This window comes from Mastacembelus armatus, chromosome 3 (genome assembly GCF_900324485.2).
Source record: "Mastacembelus armatus chromosome 3, fMasArm1.2, whole genome shotgun sequence".
NCBI lineage: Eukaryota > Metazoa > Chordata > Actinopteri > Synbranchiformes > Mastacembelidae > Mastacembelus > Mastacembelus armatus.
The window spans coordinates 14,127,715-14,151,517 of record NC_046635.1 but is presented as its reverse complement, the minus strand read 5'-3'; the positions used below and the strand labels follow the sequence as shown (position 1 = coordinate 14,151,517).

At 40.0% G+C, this 23,803-nt stretch overlaps 1 protein-coding gene across 1 annotated transcript; it reads left to right on the top strand.

Moving 5' to 3' along the window:
* The first annotated feature begins 6,720 nt into the window (after nt 1-6,720).
* On the top strand, nt 6,721-19,679 carry rcn1 (reticulocalbin 1, EF-hand calcium binding domain). Its single transcript, XM_026320477.1, has 6 exons — nt 6,721-7,205; nt 8,002-8,195; nt 8,291-8,469; nt 11,167-11,227; nt 12,417-12,616; nt 18,575-19,679. Exons 1-6 carry the CDS (start codon nt 6,985-6,987, stop codon nt 18,680-18,682), a joined length of 963 nt encoding a protein of 320 aa, XP_026176262.1. The 5' UTR covers nt 6,721-6,984; the 3' UTR covers nt 18,683-19,679.
* The last annotated feature ends 4,124 nt before the right edge of the window (nt 19,680-23,803 follow it).

Sequence of the window (23,803 nt, the reverse complement as noted above, 5' to 3'; positions counted from 1 at the left end):
GGTGAAAAGACACACTAAGACATACACACACATCCCCCCCCCCGATACACAGATACACTGAGATACACAGACACACCACCCTGCCATATTTTCCCAATACAAACGCATATGGCCCAACCACAGCCAACCCCCTTCCATTAAGTCAACATCTTGTGCTGGCGGTTGGAACAGTGCAGGGCTGGAGTCAGGTCGTCCAAATCCGTCAGTAAGAGGAGGCAGAGGCGTTTGTCATCCTCCTCTCTGGGCACCAGCCTCCTGGAAGAGAAAAGGGGGGGACAGAGGGTGGTGGAGCTATGTAGCATCTGGCTCTGGTAGCTCCAGCTGCAGGGAGAGAAGGGGACAGGAGTTGTGCTGCAGCCCAGGGGAGACTCTCTTTCTGCAGCCAAAACTGCTCCACCACTCTATCTACTGGATGGAGGAGTGGAGCAGCAAGTCAGTTTGCGGGTGTTGTTGATAACCTGAATAGCGGAAGAAAATGTAGTACAGTGAAAACACTGATCTTTAGTTTCCTCTTTCAGTGTTTCCATTATTATGCCAAGTTTTGATTAGTGATATCAATCTCCCTAAGCAGTGGGAAGAATTAGGGTCATTTTGGTGACAAACTCTTTACATCACTTAGAATTAAAGGTCCCCTGCTAAAGAATAGCAGCAACAGAATAAACGTTGGAAACAGAGTTTGAGGTACATGTGCATACTTGCACAGTGTCCCTAAAAACATGCCAAAGTGCAGGAAAAGTGTATAAGTATAAGACTACTATAATCCTAACTTAGTAGAATGCTGGACCAGAGAAAAATGTCAGCTATGTGATGACCCATAAATCACAGACCACAGTCATGCAGCCAATGCCTAGAGACAGTAGCATGTAGCATCAGCACACAAATGATGTTCAGCCAGAGGCAGACATTTAGCACCAGACTCCCATTGCTACTGAGGATGCTTTATCACAGATCTATGGATGATTTAGAGCCTGGGTATGGCGTTTAGTATTAGCACTTAATGTCCCAATGTATTCCAGGGTTTGGTCTCAGGCAATATAGTTTTGCTGACTGAAAGATGGAGATCAAATTAGACGTTTTGAGGGAGGAATGAGGAGTACTCAGAGGGGGGACACACGCACTATTCTCTTATTGTGAATTGTGACCTTTATAGAGGGAAGATCTGGGGGGCTGAGGAACCCCTCTCCTTGATCTGAGATGTCCTCTAGGATTAATTAACCCCATTCTCCCATTAGGCCTCTGGTATTTACAGCTTAAATTGTGAGGAGTCCTGCTGGAGCCTCCATACCCAGGTCACTTGATCTCTACCAGGTGTGTTCACTAAAGTTGTTTTTTCAAGTAGATTTTCACATCTTTATTATAAATTTCAGCAGTAGATAAATGACAGGAAATTGGAGGAGAGGAATGATGTGCAACAAAACAATGTGGTTGGCAGCTTAAAGCAACTTCCTGTTAAAATCCTAGAGAAAAATCAAAAAAGAACTGAACATAAAGAAAAAATATACAATTCAGTATCATGGAACATTCTAATCTTTTCCTGGTCCCTCACACAAAGGCTTTAGCAACACTGTGAAGATACTGTTGAAAAAGCTAATGAAATTAGTGGCACAGATCACGAGCATCTGTTTGATGTCACTAATGATTTGTCAAAGGGGTCTGCCATGTGCTTTTGTTCTGATCGCCTGTGGATGCATGTCTGTATAATGTGATAAATGTCATATTCCCAAAAGAGAAAACACAAATTTAACAATTAAGATGTGGCATAAAATGATGGTCTGCCCAAACGAATCCCCTCTAATACGCACATGCACTCATGGCCTCAAATTCACAATTCCACCTTAATATTCCTTCTCAAACATTATGTCCTCTGTTGATGACCGCCTTTGAAGACCTATTCAGACAGACACTTGCTTGCTTCATATTTGCAGCTCCAATAACGATGGGAAGGGCCATGATTCATGGAGCACTGCATCAACACAGTCTTGAGTCTGAAACTTGCAGTGGCCTTTGCCATATAACACAGTAATTACTAGATCAAATCTATTCAAATTGAGGCAACGCTGTTCTGTGATTCCTTCTGTACTAATCAGCATGCTGAGGTATGGCTGGGAGACTATAAATTGCTGACTTAATTAAAACCAGGACCCCTCTGTCATCTAATTACAGGGAGAAAAGGTTATTGCTTCAATGCAATTTTCCAAATATGGTTCCTTCACAGTTATTAAAGGCTCAGGCGTCGTTTATTGTTTCAGATTTTTCAATATGGAAATGGCCCCGGTGACAGACGTAATGACTCGGGGAAAACGTTTCATCTCGATAGTGGCCTGGCATGGCCATTTGTCTAAGATAAGTGGAGCGGACAGGAACGGGGGAAATGTCATGAGAAGCATCCCATGATTGCTTCCACTTTACGGTTGTCATTAAACAGAGCAAAGGTTTCTTTTCTCCTATGTGGCAGCAATGAGAAGTTTATTAATCTAACCAGAATAGTAGGGGCGGTGAGTTATTATAACTATGAACATTTCACAAGGGAAAGGGAAATTGTGGAGTGTAATTGTGTGATGAGAAACACTAGATTCCCTGTTTCTGTTCAGTCAACTCAATATTCTACTTTAAATCCATCACCAACCCTAAAAAAAAATATGACACAGCCTCATATTAAATTGGAAAAAGGGAAATCCTCAAAACACAATACAAAATTAAATAAATTGTGAAACAATGGAGGAAAAAATAGAAGCAAATTAACTTTGTAAGAAATATAGTGTCAAGTGAAAGTGTTATAGTTGCTTTATAAAGTTGGGCTCTTAGTGACCAAGAAACCGTTTATCTGGTAACCCTAACCCTCTAGTGAGAGTCATGGTGGCTCCAAACGTCTTCCATTCCTGTGTTTCTGGAAACTGGTTTTATGCCCTTAATCTGACCTATGTTTCAGCACAGCTTTGCTCTGGAGGTTTATGGACATTATCTAGACATTGACTACACCTGCACTGAGAATTGTGAATATACACAAGTATTAAAACTCTGTTCAGTCATTATTTGCTACAAGTGGACTCCAGTCCAGTTCTAGACATATCTCAATGAAGATTCAAGCTAATGGGAAGCACCTGATCAATTTAGAGGCTACAAAGGGTCTGAATACTTTTGTAAATAAGAGATTAGATTTTTCATCAATTTGCAAAGATATATAAAAAGTCATTTTTATGGATTAGTGTAGATTGAAATTACATCTAAAATTCAATCTACAACACAATCAATTTGCAAATAATGAAGAAGTATGAATACTTTATGAAACTACTGTAAATATTTAGTAGTTGCAAGGATAACAAGACATAAGACATACTCAAACATTTGATATTTTTCTTGTAAAAATTACTGAACTGATGAAGCTTCAAAATAGTTGCTGATTAATTTGCTGCCCATTAACTAGTTGATTAACTGACTAGTTGTTTCAGTTCTGCTTGAATTTAAAAATTTTCAAATTAGCAAATAGAACATGTCTAGGCTAGGTGTAGGAGTGCATTTCAGTACAGATGGATTTGTTTTAAATCATAAAGCTCATTTTTATCCTAATGCATTGCGTCTGTGCCTCAGTCGTCTTTGAAAATATGTTTAAACCATTTTTATTCTTTTCCTCGCAGCTCAAATGCGCAGTGATGGCTGCTTCAAGTAAAACAAGAAGGTGAATCCACTTACCCTAGACCTGCAACTGACTGGCAGCAAAGATCAAAGTATACTCTTATGTTTAAACACTTGTATGATTGTTGTCAGATTCTCCATGCTTGAGAAACAAAGTCAGTTTTGACAGCAAAAAGCAGAGGATGGACTTTTGTAACATCCACAAGATTCTGTATTTATCTTTTTTTCACCCAAAACACGTTTGGTGATGGTGATTTGATGAGATCATACATCAGTGTATGATCTAAAGCTAACCTCTTACATATCCACACACTTAAATTAAACTCAACCTTTTATTTAAAAAAAAAACTTTCAGTAAACTATCAGTAAATTCAGAACTATCAGTAAATTAGATAAATACAGTGCAGGGCTGTGAGAGGGGAGCAGGAAGAGGCCACAGTAGAACTATAGATCCTGGACACTAATACTATGTGTCCCCCACCATAGGGTTTTCTTAATTACATTAAACAAATGCCTTTTGCAGTGAGTGTGTAATCTCATGGTTAACTGAACATCCCTGTAGCTGCAGCCTCCCCCTTCAATTCCTCAGTGAAATATTCTTGTTGAAAGCCACTACCCCCATCTACTTCCTCTTTCCAGTGTGTTCATGCCTCCAGTTGTTCAGTCATGCTAACAATAACTTCTCAATAACCTTTACTATTAAGGCTACACCTCAAAACTATTATGACTCTCTGGTCTTAATAATATGGCAATAAAATCTTAATTAGCTTTAAAATCAATAATGTTCAAGGTTATAAGATGTACATCTAATATCAGTGATTTACTTTAACACAGCCACAATTTGTAAGGTTTACCCTGGCATATACATGTTTAGTACATTTCAGAACTGAAAAAACACATGTGTATTTCTTCATGTCTGCATAACACAGATTTAAATTGACCAGGCAGGACTAATTTAAATACATTAAGTATTCATTAATTGAATAAAGAGGCTAGTTAGCCCCAGGGCCCCTTTATAATCATAAACTGGGGTGTGCTATTTATGCAAAATAGCAAAGTGCCATGTGCTGGCTTATTATGCTAATGATGAATGGCAAAATACACATTTGTCCTGCCCACGAAGGAGGATTAGGCATGGCAGTGTCAGCAAGTTGTTTCCAGGGTACACAGTCTGCCCGTCCATATTACAGCATGTTGAGATGCATCTGAGTAATGTGATTCCTCTGCTCTTCTTCATGTAAATATAATCATGACCCATCCCCTTGCACACTCTTATTCTGTCTTTCTAAAAGCATCATGTTTAAGGCATGGACTTAACAAACCCAGATCAGCTTCAAAATCTCACACTGACTTTTCACATTTTTGTAAGTTATTCTATGTTGGTGAGAACTTTGCATTTACTGTGTTTTGTTTAAACTAACCAATTTTTCATGTGAGCAAAGGTACTGGAACATGTGACATGTGACTGTTTTGTTGCCCAGGTGTGTCCTATTAGTTGCCCAGGTGTGTCCTATTACATTGACTAGTCAAACAATAAATAGTGCTGAATGTCTTCACTCAGTTTCAGATTTGGTTTTTGCTTGGGCAGACTGCATTTATAGTTAGAGGTGTAACCAACATGAAAACCAGAGCTGTCTATGGCTGAAAATCAAGCAAACGTGAAGCTGAGAGAAGATGGAAAATCAAGCAGAGCCATTGCACAACCATTGGCCATAGTCAGCACAACCATTTGGAATGTCCTGAAGAAGAAAAAACCACTTGTGTACTAAGTAACAGACTTTGAACGGGTAGACCAAGGAAAACAACAGCAGCTGACAACAGAAACATTGTGAGAGCTGTAAAGAAAGCCCCTACAATAACTGTTAGTGACATCAGCAACAACCTCCATCTCCACCACTCATTAGTAAGAAGGATTGGAAGGCCAGGCTGAAAGTTGCCAAAAAGTACAAAGACAAGCCTGAAAAATTCTGAGACAAAGTTTTCCGGACTGATGAGACAAAGATTAACCTTCACCAAAGTGATGGAAAGGCTGAAGTTTGGAGAAAGAAAGGATCTGCTCATGCTCCCAAATATACAAGCTTATCTGCAAAACACAGTGGAGGTAATGTCATGGCTTGGAGTTGGAGGGCTTCTTCTGAAATGGGCTCATTAATCTTCATTGATGATATAACACATGATGGCAGCAGCAAAATGAACTCAGAAGTCTACAGAAACAGTTTGTCTGCCAATTTGAAGAAAGATGCAACCAAATTGATTGTGAGATCCTTCATCATGCAACATGATAATTGCCCATAACACACTGCCAAAACAGCAAAGGAGTTCAACAAGGGAAAGAAGTGGAAGGTTTTAGACTGGCCAAGTCAATCTCCATACCCTATAGAACATCAACTTTACCTGCTAAAGAGGAGACAACAAACAACTGAAAGAGGCTGTGGTGAAAGCCTGGAAAAGTATCACAAAAGAAGAATGCAAAGATTTGGTGATGTCAGTGGGTCACAGGCTTGATACAGTTATTGCAAGCAAAGGTTTGCAAATAAATATTAAGTCTTAGTCACTTTAATCTATTTTAAATCTATCTGTTCCAATATGTTTGCTCACCTAAAAATTTGGTGTGCTCTCACAAATGCAATCTTCAAAGTTACTTTGAGGCAAAAATAAAGGAACTGACCTCAATACTTTTGGAGGGGAGTGTGTATATAAAAATATTTATCAGTGTTTTAGATTAAATTGATTTTCACGTTTTCCGGTTTTTAGGGATTCAAGTTCTTCTCCTTTTGGTGTTTGACAGTGTAACATGAAGGCAGCGCTTAAACGCCGTGGATGTCCTGTAAGTTCCACAAATTTACAAGCAGCCACATTGTCGTACTGAAGCAACTCTGCAGTTAGAGAGATGTAACAGCCACCCGCAGTCGCTTTCAGACTAACCCATGCTGACACCACTGAACCCCGTTTGCACGTCAGTTTACAACGTGGCGCTGTATCCCTCTCGTATTTCCGACATGTTGTCGACCAATGACAAGACTCTAGCGCTAGACGAGGCAGCGCCCCGACTGAAACGGACTCTGTGAATGGCTGTACGTCAAGTGGCATGAAATCCCTGTTTGGTTGTATCCCTTCTCCCTAGGAAAGGGACCAAGAGTGATTCAAAACCGTTGTAGTGAGGATTGTGCGACCTCTCAGCGGACCTGACTGCAGCCTCGGGTGACGTTTGCAAGTTTGCCGCTGCACGCCATGCTGAAGATAAAAACGACAGGTTAGTGGACGCGATAAAAGTGGCTACAGAGCCAGTTGCTTACAGTGTATTGTGGTGTCAGTGTAGGCCTGTCGTGAACTCAGCTTCGCCCCTGCCTGATGGACGTGCTCAGTTTAGTGTGGGCCGTGCTTCTTTGCACTGTTGCGGTGCACGCCAAGCCAACGTTAAGGAAAGAGAGAGTCCACCATGACCCGGAGCTCAGCAGGCAAGCACACGAAGATAACAAAAGCTTCCAATACGACCATGAGGCCTTTCTTGGCAAAGAGGAGGCCAGAACATTTGATCAGCTTACCCCCGAGGAGAGCAAGGACAGGCTTGGGTAAGGGAATCGCATTATTTACTGTGACACGCGAGCAAATCGCCAAATCTGAGAATATAATCTGGCGAGTTACTGGCAGTCACACGCTGCCTTTCACATTACGCACCCGTACTTTTAATTTGCTTCTGCGTCTGACTGTTCACATGAAGTAACGTTACTTTAAAAATGTGGTAGCGTAGAAATGTGCATCAGTGCGAGATACACACTCCGAGTGAGTGATTGCTTATCCCGATCTTAATTACGTTATTAGAGATTCACTTATATGTGAAGAAGTCTGAGTAAAGTGGAATACACGATCTTTAAAGTGCTTCTATCACAAACTTTGTGTTCCTCATTTGCTTACGTGGTTCTGTGTACGTCTTCACTTCATTTGCTTGGATGACATGTTGGCACCATTACCACCCAAAAGAAAAGTTTCCAGTGGCCATGAAAGTGGGAGGACCCCTGTAACATCACGACGTGGCAACTCAGCTCTAAGAATACACCAAAGCTACATGCAATTTTGCTAAAATGTGTTTGCCTGCTCCCATTGGAGCCACTCCCATATAGTAAAAATGGTGCTGCCAGATATTTTAGTTATTTTTTTCTGCTTACTGGTAACTACAATAGATCAGTGCATTTTGGTCACTTTTTAGAGGTTTGGAGGTGAGAGAGCACAAAGACTTCTCTTGGGCCCATCAGTTTTCCATTAAAACAAGACCAAATGGGACATATTTAGACCCATATTCAGCTTTTACTGTTAATGTTGTGAATATTTCTAACAGCAGTTTCCTTTATTTCCTCCAATGCCTCACAGTAAAATTGTGGACCGGATAGACAATGACGGGAATGGCCATATTACTACAGATGAACTCAAGTCTTGGATAAAACGTGTGCAGAAACGTTATGTGTATGAAAATGTGGCCAAAGTGTGGAAAGACTATGACCTGAACAAAGACAACCAGATTTCATGGGATGAGTACAAGCAAGCCACTTATGGATACTACCTTGGTATGAGCTTATTAAAGTTTTTACCTAAAGAATTAAATGTGTAATGCAACTATTTATATGCATGACAGTGACCTCATTTTAATTCACCCATGTAGCCAACCCAGAAGAGTTTGAGGATACCACAGATCAGTTCAGTTTCAAGAAGATGTTACCACGAGACGAGAGGAGGTTTAAAGCAGCTGATCTAAATAGAGACCTGGTGGCAGACAGAGAAGAGTTCACAGCCTTTCTTCATCCTGAGGAGTTTGAGCACATGAAGGATATTGTGGTTCTGGTAAGCACTTGGAGCAGGTTAGAAAGAGCAGGGGTTTTTTTTTTTGTTTTTTTTTAACGAATTTTTTATAATTCGTTACACGAGTTTTTTTTTTTGTTTGTTTTTTTTTTTAAAGAGGATACACTAATCATGCATTTAGAAAAAAAAATCCCTCAAATGAAAATTTTATTTGTCATGCCTCTACAGAAATATTATTTAATTACAGGAGCAGATTTGTGCTTCTGTTCCATGTGTTGATCTGATGGACTTTTTAGATAAATGTGCTGCATTTGGATAACTCCCTAATGAAATTTTAACTGAACCCAGAAATGATTGCGTTTCTATATTTTTGGAACACATCCACTGGGATGCGCCGACTGTCCCATTTAAGACTCTGTCTTTAAATATAAATTTAGCTTCATGGAAAGGTTGCATGGCAAATGTTAGCAGTGATGCAGTATGCTGCTGTGTTCATAAAAGTTGTACTACCCATTTGACAGCATTAATTATTAATTGCTCATTTTTATGATGTTGCCAAATGTTATCTAAGAATGGTTAAGCTTATGGCATCTTTACTCATTGTGGTGGATTTGGCTGAAGCTAATAAGAGACCTGTTTGTGACAACAATAAGGGTTTAGACTCATTTTTCTTAATATAGACTATGTATCAATTAGTATTTCATTGTGTTGTATGAAGAAAAATGTTTCAAAGGAGACATGTTGAAGCTTTAGTATTGATTGATATTGTAGGCTAGTGGGGGCAGGAAACATGAAGTCATTTTACTCAATGTCAACTATACAGTGGTGCGAAAAAGTGTTGGCCCCCTTCCTGATTTCTTATTTTTTTGCATGTTTGTCACACTTTGTTTCAGATCATCAAACAAATTTAAATATTAGTCAAAGATAACAAGTAAACACATCATGCAATTTTTAAATGAAGGTTTGTATTATTAAGGGAAAACAAAATCCAAAACTACATGGCCCTGTGTGAAAAAGTGTTTGCCCCCCCTGTTAAAACACAACTTAACTGTGGTTTATCACACCTGAGTTCAATTCCTCTTGCCACACCCAGGCCTGATTACTGCCACACCTGTTTGCAATCAAGAAATCACTTAAATAGGACCTGCCTGACAAAGTGAAGTAGACCAAAAGATCCTCAAAAGCTAGACATCATGCTGAGATCCAAAGAAATTCAAAAACAAATGAGAAAGAAAGTAATTGAGATCTATCAGTCTGGAAAAAGTTATAAAGCCATTTCTAAAGCTTTGGGACTGCAGCGAACCACAGTGAGAGCCATTATCTACAAATGGCAAAAACATGGAACAGTGGAGAACCTTCCCAGGAGTGGCCAACCTACCAAAATTGCCCCAAGAGTGCAGTGGTGACTTATCCAAGAGGTCACAAAAGACCCCACAAAAACATCCAAAGAACTGCAGGCCTCACTTGCCTCAGTTAAGGTAACTGTTCATGACTCCACTATAAGAAAGAGACTGGGCAAAAATGGTCTGCATGGCAGAGTTCCAAGACGAAAACCGCTGCTGAGCAAAAAGAACATAAAGGCTTTTGTCAGAAAACATCTTGATGATCCCCAAGACTTTGGGGAAAATACTCTGTGGACTGACGAGACAAAAGTTGAACTTTTTGGAAGGTGTGTGTCCCATTACGTCTGACATAAAAGTAACACAGCATTTTAGTAAAAGAACATCATACCAACAGTAAAATATGGTTGTGGTAGTGTGATGGTCTTGGGCTGTTTTGCTGCTTCAGGACCTGGAAGACTTGCTGTGATAAATGGAACCACAAATTCTGCTGTCTACTTAAAAATCCTGAAGGAGAATGTCCGGCCATCTGTTCGTGAACACAAGCTGAAGCGAACTTGGGTTCTGCAGCAGGACAATGATCCAAAACACACCAGCAAGTCCACCTCTGGATGGCTGAAGAAAAACAAAATGAAGACTTTGGAGTGGCCTAGTCAAGGTCTTGACCTGAATCCGATTGAGATGCTGTGGCATGACCTTAAAAAGGCGGTTCATGCTCAAAAACCTTCCAATGTGGCTGAATTACAATTCTGCAAAGATGAGTGGGCCAAAATTCCTTCACAGCGCTGTAACAGACTCATTGCAAGTTATTGCAAACACTTGATTGCAGTTGTTGCTGGTTGGGCCACCCTTAGCAGCAGTTGAGTGGCCCAACCAGTTATTAGGTTTAGGGGGCAAACACTTTTTCACACAGGGCCATGTAGTTTTGGATTTTGTTTTTCCTTAATAAAAGCCTTCATTTAAAAACTGCATGATGTGTTAACTTGTTATCTTTGACTAATATTTAAATTTGTTTGATCTGAAACATTAAAGTGTGACAAACATGCAAAAAAATAAATCAGGAAGGGGACCAACACTTTTTCACACCACTGTATATCTACGCACTTATTCACATAATGGATTGTTCTGTTTGCTGTCATAGGAAAGTGGCCTCCACTACAGCACACTGTAGACTCCAGTTAAAAAAGTCATAATCCAATTAACTTAGGTGATCACCCAACCTTACGCTTAACTAATAACTCGCAAAAAGCATTGACCAGGGTTTAAAATTAGTCTTTCATCAGCAGTGTACAAAAGCAAGTGTGTATCAGCTGTGGCCTTCATGCATTCACTGATACATGAATGCATCATGATATTTGTTTTGCAATTTGATGATGACATTCACTTGCTCTGAATGCAGGAAACCCTGGAAGACATTGACAAGAATGGTGACGGACATGTGGATGAGGATGAATATATTGGTGAGTTCAAGCAAAGAATTAAATGAAGATAGAACAAATTAATTATAATCTTACAGAAAATACAGTAATACATATAAAAGCAGCATTAACAATATATACTGTACAAGTTTAGCAATTTACTGTTCAGTCACTTAAAACCATATAGTAGCACTTATCAGCATAAACCGATTAAAAAATATAAAGAACCCCTTAATTTCAACAACTTGCAAGTATCCTCAGATTCTTAGGAAGCATGGATCCTGGTGAAGAGCAAATAAAATTGGGGTCATTCTGGGCACCATCATTGCTTCACACCTACCTAAATAGTCCACTGTCTCAAGGGGATTCGGGTAAACCATCTTCTCTGGCTCAGCTCAATAACAAGTTTTGCTGTAGGCAATGGGATTCCATTATCAGAAATATTTGGGCAAAGTTGGCACAAATTTTTTTGTTTTCTTGGAGTCGTGGTCAATGATTTGACTGAAGTCTCTGGCCTACTGGAAGACCATCCTACAGACAAAAAAAACTGTGCTGCATGTTGGTACAAATGATATCAATTGCCAGCAGTCTCACCAGCTAAAACACGATTTTAGCCTGGTATTGAACTTGTTGAAAGATTGCCATGGGAAAAGGTTCTTTACCTCTAATTATAGATGGGGCCATGTTATTAGTTGATTCTCTAGACATTTCGGCTTGCACACATGGCTTTAAGCACAATCAGCATCAGTTCGTGCTGTGTAATCAAGAGATATGGCCACATAAATCTGTGTCATCACTGGATGGAAAGAGATGCTAGTGCCCTGATGACATACACAGAGTAATTTATATAGATAAAAATGGAGTAGCCCTAAAATTGACTTTTTTTTTTTTTTTTTTTCTTAAAAAGAGGTTTTGGAGCATTATTATTACTAAGCTATTACTAGGATGAGAAATTACTAAGAACTCTCTCCCAGAAAAAGGAAAACCCATTAAAAAACAATACCAGTGTTCTGTGGTCTGATGAAGGAATCGAAACTCTGTTGGTGACTTTGGAAAGCTTGCGTATGAATAATGTCTGTCCTGTGATTCCTGTTTAAGCAGGTATCACAGAAGTGCATTTTAGCCATAAACAGTGTTTACTGTAAAAATTAACTTAAATATTAAAATGTATAATTAGTTTTCTGATTTGTCTCCAATCCTTTGTTAATGCCATGGCCCTTTGTTGTTTCAGCTGACATGTTTGCTCATGAGGATGGGGGTCCAGAGCCAGACTGGGTTAAGACTGAGAGGGAACAGTTCTCTGACTTCCGAGACTTGAACAAAGATGGCAAGATGGACCAGGATGAGATCCGCCACTGGATTATGCCCCAAGACTATGACCATGCTCAGGCGGAGGCCAGACATTTGGTGTATGAGTCTGACCAGGACAAGGTACAAACACTCAAGTTCTTTCATCTAGTGTTGACAGGATACCAAAACTATTACTTCATTACCAATACCTGCCTAAGTATCTTGATACTACTACTGAAACGATACCACAGAAAAAATGAAACAATCAAGAAAAAGTAATGGAATGATCGATAACAGAACATGAAAGTCAAACACAAAAGAAAAACGCCATAAAACAAGAGTGAATTATGTTAATCACAATGACAGCTAAAAGGGTGTGTAGCTTAAGGGACAACTTGCAATTGGCAGGAAATTTCCCCACTGGTTTGCACTGTAACCAGAAATTATGTCTGAATTATGCCATCAACTTCAATTCCTACACGTATTACTACATATTCTAGTTTTCTCATTTACCTTAATTTTCTTCTTAAAATTAGCAACAAGGCAAGACTGGGTGTTACCACTCAAACATATCAATCTTTTATGACTACTAGTCAGTGACTACCAGTCATCTGCACCTTCCTTCTGCATCCTTTCATTTGCATCACTAAATTATTACCCCCTATTAGTGTTAGTGTAAACCTTTAACACAACCGAATTTGTGGCTGACCTCAAAATATTCAGGGCTAAAGCCCCAAATAATTGTCTGACGACGCCACTGATGGCTACCTTGTCGCGCTTTAAATTACAGTGGTGTGAAAAAGTGTTGGCCCCGTTCCTGAATTATTTTTTTGCATGTTTGTCACTTTATTTCAGATCATCAAACAAATTTAAATATTAGTCAAAGATAACACAAGTAAACACATCATGCAGTTTTTAAATGGTTTGTATTATTAAAAGAAAACAAAATCCAAAACTACATGTCCCTGTGTGAAAAAGTGTTTGCCCCCCCACCTTTTTTAAAACATAACTTAACTGTGGTTTATCACACCTGAGTTCAGTTCCTCTAGCCGCACCCAGGCCTGATTATTGCCACACCTGGCAGTCAAGAAATCACTTAATGTACACTCAGCACCCCATCTTGACAGAAAAAAACAGAAATGTAGAAATTTTTGCTAATTTATTAAAAAGAAAAACTGAAATATCACATGGTCATAAGTATTCAGACCCTGTGCTCAGTATTGAGTAGAAGCACCCTTTTGAGCTAGTACAGCCATGAGTCTTCTTGGGAATGATGCAACAAGTTTTTCACACCTGGATTTGGGGATCCTCTGCCATTCTTCCTTGCAGATCCTCTCCAGTTCTGTCAGGTTGGATGGTGAACGTTGGTGGACAGCCATTTTCGGGTCTCTCCAGAGATACTCAATTGGGTTTAGGTCAGGGCTCTGGCTGGGCCAGTCAAGAACGGTCACAGAGTTGTTCCGAAGCCACTCCTTTGTTATTTTACCTGTGTGCTTAGGGTCATTGTCCTGTTGAAAGGTGAACCTTCGGCCCAGCCTGAGGTCCTGAGCACTCTGGAAGAGGTTTTCTTCCAGGATATCTCTGTACTTGGCCGCATTCATCTTTCCTTCAATTGCAACCAGACGTCCTGTCCCTGCAGCTGAAAAACACCCCCACAACATGATGCTCCCACCACCATGTTTCACTGTAGGGATTGTATTGGGCAGGCGATGAGCAGTGCCTGGTTTTCTCCACACATACCGCTTAGAATTAACACCAAAAATTAAATCTTGGTCTCATCAGACCAGAGAATCTTATTTCTCATAGTCTGGGAGTCCTTCATGTGTTTTTTGGCAAACTCTATGCAGGCTTTTTTGTCTTGCACTGAGGAGAGGCTTCCGTTGGGCCACTCTGCCATAATGCCCCGACTGGTGGAGGGCTGCAGTGATAGTTGACTTTGTGGAACTTTCTCCCATCTCTCTACTGCATCTCTGGAGCTCAGCCACAGTGATCTTTGGGTTCTTCTTTACCTCTCTCACCAAGGCTCTTCTCCCACGATTGCTCAGTTTGGCTGGATGGCCAGATCTAGGAAGACTTCTGGTCGTCCCAAACTTTTTCCATTTGAGGATTATGGAGGCCACTGTGCTCTTAGGAACCTTGGGTGCTGCAGAAATTCTTTTGTAACCTTGGCCAGATCTGTGCCTTGCCACAATTCTGTCTCTGAGCTCCTTGGGCAGTTCCTTCGACCTCATGATTCTCATTTGCTCTGACATGCACTGTGAGCTGTAAGGTCTAATATAGACAGGTGTGTGCCTTTCCTAATCAAGTCCAATCAGTTTAATTAAACACAGCTGGACTCCAATGAAGGAGCAGAACCATCTCAAGGAGGATCAGAAGAAATGGACAGCATGTGAGTTAAATATGAGTGTCACTGCAAAGGGTCTGAATACTTATGACCGTGTGATATTTCAGTTTTTCTTTTTTTAATAAAGTTGCAAAAAATTTCTACATTTCTGTTTTTTTCTGTCAAGATGGGGTGCTGAGTGTACATTAATGAGAAATAAAATGAACTTTTTTGATTTTGGCAAATGGTTGCAATGACACAGTGAAAAATTTAAAGGGGTCTGAATACTTTCCATACCCAGTGTAAATCACTCCAGAGGCCACAGTTCGGACCGAAAAGACACATTTTTCACATCATCACAGTGAAAAGAGTAAGTTTAAAACTCCCATAGGAAAACAATGGTGACTGGAAAATAGAGCATGAGTCTGATGGGCTTTTTTTGATCGGGATGCCGTAATAGATTTTTAAGCCAAGTTTGTTAGAGATGTGACAAAGTAAATTTTGGCTCTCCATGCATTTTCATCCCTCAGTACTGCTCTGCCATTGGAAAACAATGGTGGATTTAGGTCATCGCCAACGCAACAGCGTGGAAAATAGAGCATGGGTCTGGTTGGCTTTTTTGATCAGGATGCCCTAAAGGATTTCTGTACCAAATTTGGTAAAGTTTTGACAAACTAAAATTTGGCTCTACATTCAAATTTTTGCAAATTTTCAAATTGTTATACAGGGGGCACTATAGCAGATTTTGTTCAATCACCTGGATTCAGGCCCCCGGGGTCTAAAATTCATCAGTTGGTCAGATTCAAATCCAATAATGTGTGTGCGATCTATCACACCTCGAATATTGCCAAAAATGTATGTCAAATTTCCGCGTCCTTCAAAGGAAAACCATAAAAATTAATTACAAAATTTGGATAACTTTTTGCAGCCCCTCTCATATAGAGGAGATTGACCCAGGAATGAGCTCATTCAGTGAAAAGCCCAAGGAGGAGTTTGATCAAGTTCAAGGTGCGCAAAAACAGCAAACTCAATGACCTCAAGTAAAAGTCCACACTTTTCCTGTTGGTTGCACGACCTTGACATGATAAGCTTTTTTGCTTGGCCCAACATGAAGAGTAAACGTGCCAAGTTTGAGTTTGACAAAAATGTCGGCCTGGCTCCCGTTGGCGTAATGTATTTTCACTTTTGTCAGGGGCGCTGAAGAGCCATTCTTTAGAGGTCGTTTATGAAACCTATAAAATATCAAATTTTCACTCGATTCTGATTTTGGGGCAAATTTTGGTGAGTTTTCACACATGTTCAGTGGGTCAAATTTGAGGTTTTTACAGCATAAGAAGAAAAAAAAATCGGTTTTCAGGCCCACACCTGCCCAGCGACCGCATCATAAACATTTTCCGAAAGGTCTCGCGCATTGCCACATCATGGTGGGGTGTGGGTCAACGCTAGACGCATTGACCTTTTTGGAAGGTGTGTGTCCCATTATGTCTAGCGTAAAAGTAACACCGCATTTCAGAAAAAGAACATCATACCAACAGTAAAATATGGTGGTGGTATGGTCTTGGACTGTTTTGGTGCTTCAGGACCTGGAAGACCTGGAAGGCTTGCTGTGATAAATGGAACCACAAACTCTGTCTACTAAAAAATCCTGAAGGAGAATGTCCAGCCATCTGTTTGTGACCTCAAGCTGAAGCGAACTTGGGTTCTGCAGCAGAACAATGATCCAAAACACACCAGCAAGTCCACCTCTGAATGGCTGAAGAAAAACCAAATGAAGACTTTGGAGTGGCCTAGTCAAAGTCCTGACCTGAATCCGATTGAGATGCTGGGGCATGACCTTAAAAAGGCGGTTCATGCTCAAAAACCTTCCAATGTGGCTGAATTACAATTCTGCAAAGATGAGTGGGCCAAAATTCCTCCACAGCACTGTAACAGACTCATTGCAAGTTATCGCAAACACTTGATTGCAGTTGTTGCTGGTTGGGCCACCCTTAGCAACAGTTGAGTGGCCCAACCACTTATTAGGTTTAGGAGGCAAACGCATTTTCACACAGGGCCCCGTAGTTTTGGATTTTGTTTTCCTTTTAATAATAAAAACTTTCATTCAAAAACTGTATGATGTGTTAACTTGTTATCTTTGACTAATATTTAAATTTGTTTGATGATCTGAAACAAAGTGTGACAAACATGCAAAAAAAAATAAGAAATCAGGAAGGGGCCAATTCTTTTTCTCACCACTGTATTTCTACATGTTGGCACATCTGTCAGTGAGGTGCTTTGAAAAGATGGACAGGTTGGCTCCCCTGGTTTGGAATGGCTTTTACCGACAGGCTTTGCAGTGTCTGTGGACTTTTTCTGACTGTCGGCTAAATAAGTGAAATAATGCCGCAGTTCACCTTATGTGTCTACTTTGTTTACAAACTGTAGACGGTCAGTAAGTTGCTGCCATGCCTTTTTTTTTGTTTTTTTTTTGTTTTGTTTTTTTTTTTAACCATGAAAGCTACCTGCAGCTTACAGTGAGAAGCAGGAGAGAAAAAAAAAACTTGCCCACTGTGCCAAGAGTGAAGCAAAATGCTGTACACACACAGCACTGCCCACTGCTTCACAGCAATGTAACTAACTTTGGATATACCGCTCTTATTAAAACTGTCATTCAACTACCAATACTTACAAAACAAACTATTGTACCGTTTTTAATGGCAGGGTATTGTGATATAATTATTGTATTGTTACACCATGCAACGCTACTTTCATCAAGATATGTTGCCCAGACTTGACCTTACTCACATGACCCTCATAATGATAAACTAACTTCTCTTTAGATGTCACTGATTTTCTGCGGTACTATAAGTCTCTGATCCCTTTCCAGCAGACAGCAGCCACATTTATCCCTTTTTGAACTAAGTGCTAGTTCAGGGCTGGATCACCTCTGTAATTACATCACTGTATATGTCCCAGTCAAACAAGCTCTGCTGCATCTGCATCTTCTAAGTTAAAATAGCAGTGCAGCAATTATGTTAGAGTAGTTAAAAACTGTCTCGTTTCTTCAGTGTGAGACCTGCAACCATGTGATACATAGGCTGACTTGAGCGTTGAGCACAGTGTGTGGGTGAACGAGCTAAAGTTAACATTAGTAACTACCACAGGACAGGAGGTTAACGTCCCCCAAGTGTTATAACGATGTTCTTTGCTTTACTTATATTTTCACTCTGCAATCTCCTGTGGCATCACATGAAGCTCAAATACACGCTCACAGACTAGCTATTTAATGTTTTTTTTTTTTTTTTTTCCCTGAAAAATAATTTTAACAATGTTTTTTCAAAATAAGTATTTATTAAAACCCAGTGTTTGTTTGTGTTTGGATTTCCCTCCCTGACATTGGCATCCAAACCCAGTGCACTTGGTCTTTTTGGTAAAGATAGTCCTGCCCCCAACTCCTGACATAAGCAGTTCTTACTTGTAGTTCAGCAGAAAGTTGGTGGCAAGTTAACACCGGTTTTTCTGGCCCAGAAGCAGTTCTTTGTGTTTCGACGGTCAAAGGACAGGCTAAATTCAAAATTTAGCACAGGTTCTGAACCAGTCCTGGAAGTGCCTGGGTGTTAAAAGGAAATTGAAATGCCTGCTCAAATTCCCTGTGTGTATCTTGCAGCCTGTCCACCTTTTTTCTCAGTTTGGCAGCATGGCCTGAGATGATCAAAACATACAATCTTATCCACATTTCAGTCTTTTTGAATATTGTTTCAGTAAGGCTTATCTATATGATTCCGTTACTCTCTCAGGATCAGATGCTGACCAAAGAGGAGATCCTTGAGAACTGGAACATGTTTGTTGGAAGCCAGGCCACCAACTACGGAGAGGACCTCACCAGGAACCATGACGAGCTCTGAGCTCTCAGTGCAGCTTCAGATGTGTGTGAGGAGGGTTGTTGAACATCTTTGTCTTTAAAGACAGAATCAAAGACTTATACAGCCCCTCTTACCACCACTACGATCCTTTCCTCACAATTATGGGACAGATGTCAGTGTGTTAAATTTGAAGCCAACACTGTAGATACCAAGCAAGAAGGATGATGGCTAGTCCAACATCTCTGTGTCGATATCAGCCGTTCTGTTTCTGACATTCAGAGGCAAAGGACTTACCTTTTACAACGGTGCCTTCTAGCCACACCTCTGGCTTCGCTGCCTCAGAGATCTGCCAAGAGGTAGTCTTTAATTAAACCTGTTATTGCTGAACTTTACATATTGTCAGATGCAGAATGAGTTTTTGAAAGAAATGTTAATGTGAAACAGTTCAGAACATTTATGCTGATTTTATTTAATTATGAAATAAGTCTGAGGCAGAGTACAGTGTTCAAACAGATTTGAAGAAAAACTGATGAGACATGTTTCTTGTCAGATTTTTTTCTAGCCAAATTGTTTTAATGAGATATATATTTTTTCAGTTAGTTAAATACCTTGAGCTGTTAACTGGTGTTTTAATGGCATGGTTTTTGCACATTTTTTGGTTTTGCTGTAGCCTGTGAACTGTCCAATTAAAGGCTAGATTGTCGAGTACATATACGTATATTGAACAATGGAGGAAAGCTTTCCTTTCCTCACATCTCATGTGACTCTTTGCTTACTGTTACACATTTTGAAGTATTTGGAATCGTATACAGATACAAACCTGGTGTTTCTTATCCTTTTTTTAAATCACATTTTTGTAGTGTTTATTGGCCAGTTCATGTGACTTGCCTAAACTATTGTATTTCACAAAAATAACTGACCAGAATTTGAGGTTTTTGTACTTTTAGCCAAATTAATGTCACTTAACTCTTTAATCTTTTTCTGATCTGTGTTGTTGTCCCATACCTCCACTGCATTAACAGAGGGCACATTGCACATGCTTAAAGTTTGTGTCAAAATAAAAAAAAGTTTTGTATTTTGTGTGTTAAATTGCAAAGCATCAATATTGAAACTGGACTTTACTCTGCCTGTCCTAGAAAATGTCCAGTATATAACACCCTACCTCAACTTAGTCATGTTGGTACAGTTAAATGCAAGTTTGTGTTATGTCATAATTTCATTCAGCTATGATTTATAAGTCTAACATTGACATCAAAAATATCATCTAAACACAGATAATTCCATATAATATTTAAAATGCTGTCCTTATGTCTACATGAAGTAGTGTCCTACTTTTTTTTTTTTTTTTTTTTTTAACTCTCTGCTATTACAGAATGTGTATAGGTGATTGTCTGCTGTGACAGACTCTGGCCTACAACACATAATACTTTAAAATACCCTTTCAGTCCTCTAGATCATACACCCAGCTAGTTTATCAATTCAATTCAATTCAATTTTATTTGTATAGCGCCAAATCACAATACAAATCATCTCAAGGCACTTTACAAAAACTAAAACTAAAAACCCAACAATTCCCTTATGAGCAAGCACTTGGCGACAGTGGAGAGGAAAAAACTCCCTTTAACGGAAGAAAAAAACCTCCAGCAGAACCGGGCTCAGTTTGGGCGGCCATCTGCCTCGACCGGTTGGGGTGAGTGGATAGAGCAGAGAGAAAAGAACAGCAACAATAAACAACAAATAGACACTGCAAGTTGGTGGGGCCAGTAACTGCACATCAGCGATAAACAGCTCCAGGACCAGGGACACCTGCAGAAGGTACAGAGAGAGAGAGAGAGAGAGAGAGGGAGGGAGAGAGCACAAACTAGGGGAGAGAGAGAGCACAAGGTTAGTAACATTCAATGGTGGAATATACATGAGGTGGGAGAGAAGGGGGGGGTTAGGGTAGGGGAGCTCAGTGCACCGATGGTCCTCGGGCAGTCTAGGCCTATAGCAGCATAACTAACTAAGGGATGGTTCAGGGTTGCCTGAAGCCAGCCCTAACTATATGCTTTGTCAAAGAGGAAGGTTTTAAGTCTAGCCTTAAAAGTACAGAGAGTGTCTGCCTCCTGAACCCAGGCTGAGAGCTGGTTCCACAGGAGAGGAGCTTGATAGCTAAAGGCTCTGCCTCCCATTCTGCTTTTGAGAACTCTGGGAACCACAAGTAGGCCTGCACTCTGAGAGCGAAGTGGTCTATTGGGATAATATGGTACTATGAGGTCTTTAAGGTATGAAGGAGCTTGATTATGAAGGGATTTGTATGTGAGAAGAAGGATTTTAAATTCTATTCTATATTTTACAGGGAGCCAATGAAGAGAAGCCAATATAGGAGAAATATGATCTCTCTTGCTAGTTCCTGTCAGGACTCTGGCTGCGGCATTCTGGATTAATTGGAGGCTTTTTATTAAGATATTAGGACATCCAGATAGTAATGAGTTACAGTAATCTAGCCTTGAGGAAACAAATGCATGGACTAGTTTTTCTGCATCATTTTGAGACAGGATGTTCCTAATTTTGGAAATGTTGCGCAGGTGAAAGAATGCAGTTCTAGAAATTTGTTTTATGTGTGAGTTAAAGGACATGTCCTGGTCAAAAATAACTCCAAGGTTTTTTACAGTAGTGCTGGAGGCCAGGGCTATGCCATCTAGAGTAGCTATAATTTTAGAAAAGTTATTTCTGAGATTTTTAGGCCCAAATATAATGACTTCTGTTTTCCCCGAGTTTAAAAGTAAAAAGTTACTGGTCATCCAAGCCTTTATGTCAGTTAGACAGGCTTGAAGTCTGGTTAACTGGTTTGTGTTAACAGGTTTAATAGATAGATATAACTGAGTGTCATCCGCATAGCAGTGGTAATTAATAGAGTGCTTCCTAATGATATATCCTAAAGGAAGCATGTATCAATTTCCCTCCTACACTCCCTGCCTCCCTGTATGTTAATACACCAGGTAACCATTTTGTCGAGCGTTTAGATAGTTCTTTGTCTCATTACATAGGTTCTGCCAACATCATTCCTAGTAGATGCATGTGTTCTCCGTGTGCATAAAGTTTCACATAGGCAGCAAATGTATATTGGCCATTTAACTTTTCAACTCATTATACATCAGAAGTAAGTGAATGCTGCTGATGCTTCTCATGACTAATTGCATCCTTACACATACAGTCATGTGAAAAAATTAGGAGAAAATGAGTCATTTTAACATTTTTGGATATATGGATATTTAATCTCAATTTTAACAATACTGAGAGATTAATATAACTAAACAATTAAAACTGAAGAAAAGACTTTAGGATCTTCTGTAAGTGTAATTCTACAAAAATGCATATTCTAACTGAGGAAAAAGATACCCTACCCCCTAATAGCTAGTGTTACCCCCTTTGGCTGAAATAACTGCAGTGAGACGCTTCTTGTAGCCATCTACCAGTCTCTCACATTGGTCTGAGGAAAGTTTACCCCACTCCTCAATGCAAATTTCTTTCAGCTGTGAGATGTTTAAGGGGTTTCTTGCATATACAGCCCATTTCAAGTCACCCCACAGCATCTCAATGGGATTAAGATCTGGGCTTTGACTCTGCCATTCCAGAACTCTCCATTTCTTAGTTTTCAGCCAGTCCTTGGTTGATTTACTGGTATGTTTTGGGTCATTATCATGTTGCAGGGTCCAGTTCTGCTTCAGCTTTAATTTTCTGACAGATGGTCTTACATGTTCCTCAAGCACCCTCTGATATGCAGTAGAATTCATGGTGGATTCTATGATGGTGAGGTGACCAGGTCCTGCTGCAGCAAAGCAGCCCCAAACCATGACACGTCCACCTCCATGCTTCACAGTTGGTATGAGGTTCTTTTCCTGGAACGCTGTCTTTGGTTTACGCCAAACGTGTCCTCTGTTCTGGTGTCCAAATATTTCAATTTTGGACTCATCTGTCCAAAGAACATTATTACAGAAGTCCCCGTCTGTCAACATTCTCTCTGGCAAACTTCAGTCTGGCCTTGATGTTTCTCTTAGAGGGCAAAGGTTTCCTCTCATGCAAGTTAAACTTGTGCAGTCTCTTTCTGATTACAGAGGCATGCACTTTCACATCAACAGTAGCCAGAGCCTGCTGTAGGTCCTGCGATAACATTTTAGTGTTTTTGGAGACCTCTTTTAGCACCTTGCGGTCTGCTCTCAGGGTGAATTTGCTGGGACAACCAGACCTGGGCATGTTGGCAGTTGTTTTAAAAGCCCTCCATTTGTAGACTATTTTCCAGACAGTGGAATGGCTGATTTCAAAATTTTTTGAGATCCTTTTAAATCCCTTACCAGACTCATAGGCTGCTACAATTTTTTTTTCTGAAGGCCTCAGACAGCTTTTTTGCTCTCACCATGGTGCTCACTCTCACTTCAACAGTCAGGACACATCAAACTAAATGTGAGATTTAGAAAGAGCAAGCCTCATTCAAAATGCTGAGTAGCGATCTACTAATCATGTGCACCTGGTGTGATACACCTGTGTGTGTTTTGAGCCATTTTAAGTGGGAATAAATATAAGGGTGTCCTAACTTTTGCCTCAGTTAGAATATGCATTTTTGTGGAATTACATTTTACAGAAGATCCCCTCTTCAGTTTTAATTGCTTAGATATTTTACTTTAATCTCTCTGTATTGTTAAAAGTGAGATTAAATATCCATATATCCAAAAATGTTACAAAAATACACAGGCTTTCATAGGGTGTCCTAATTTTTTCAAGACTCTATGCATAGTAGAGATGGACTTAAGCTGACTAGCTGTTGCTGCTGGCTGTAACAGTAAAAGTCTCATGTAACTGAGAAAGCAGCTTTGCCACCCAGCCTGCCCCCTCTGCCTGTTCATGTGGAACATATGGATATATGTGTGCCAGTTAGCAAGACAAGTCAAGCAGGACCAATGCAATAAAGCTCATTAGGAACAAGGGATAAGGTGATATATATGTGTGGGCTGTGTTATTCTTTGATAATGTAGGACCTTCTTTAAACACTCAGCCCATGACTACACAGGCCACAAATGCCTGGAAAGCTATTATTCAAATATTCAATCATGCTTGAAGTTTGAACAGTTTGAATTTCTTTGACACTTGCCAAGTTTGAATAACCCTGTGGCATAACTATGACAG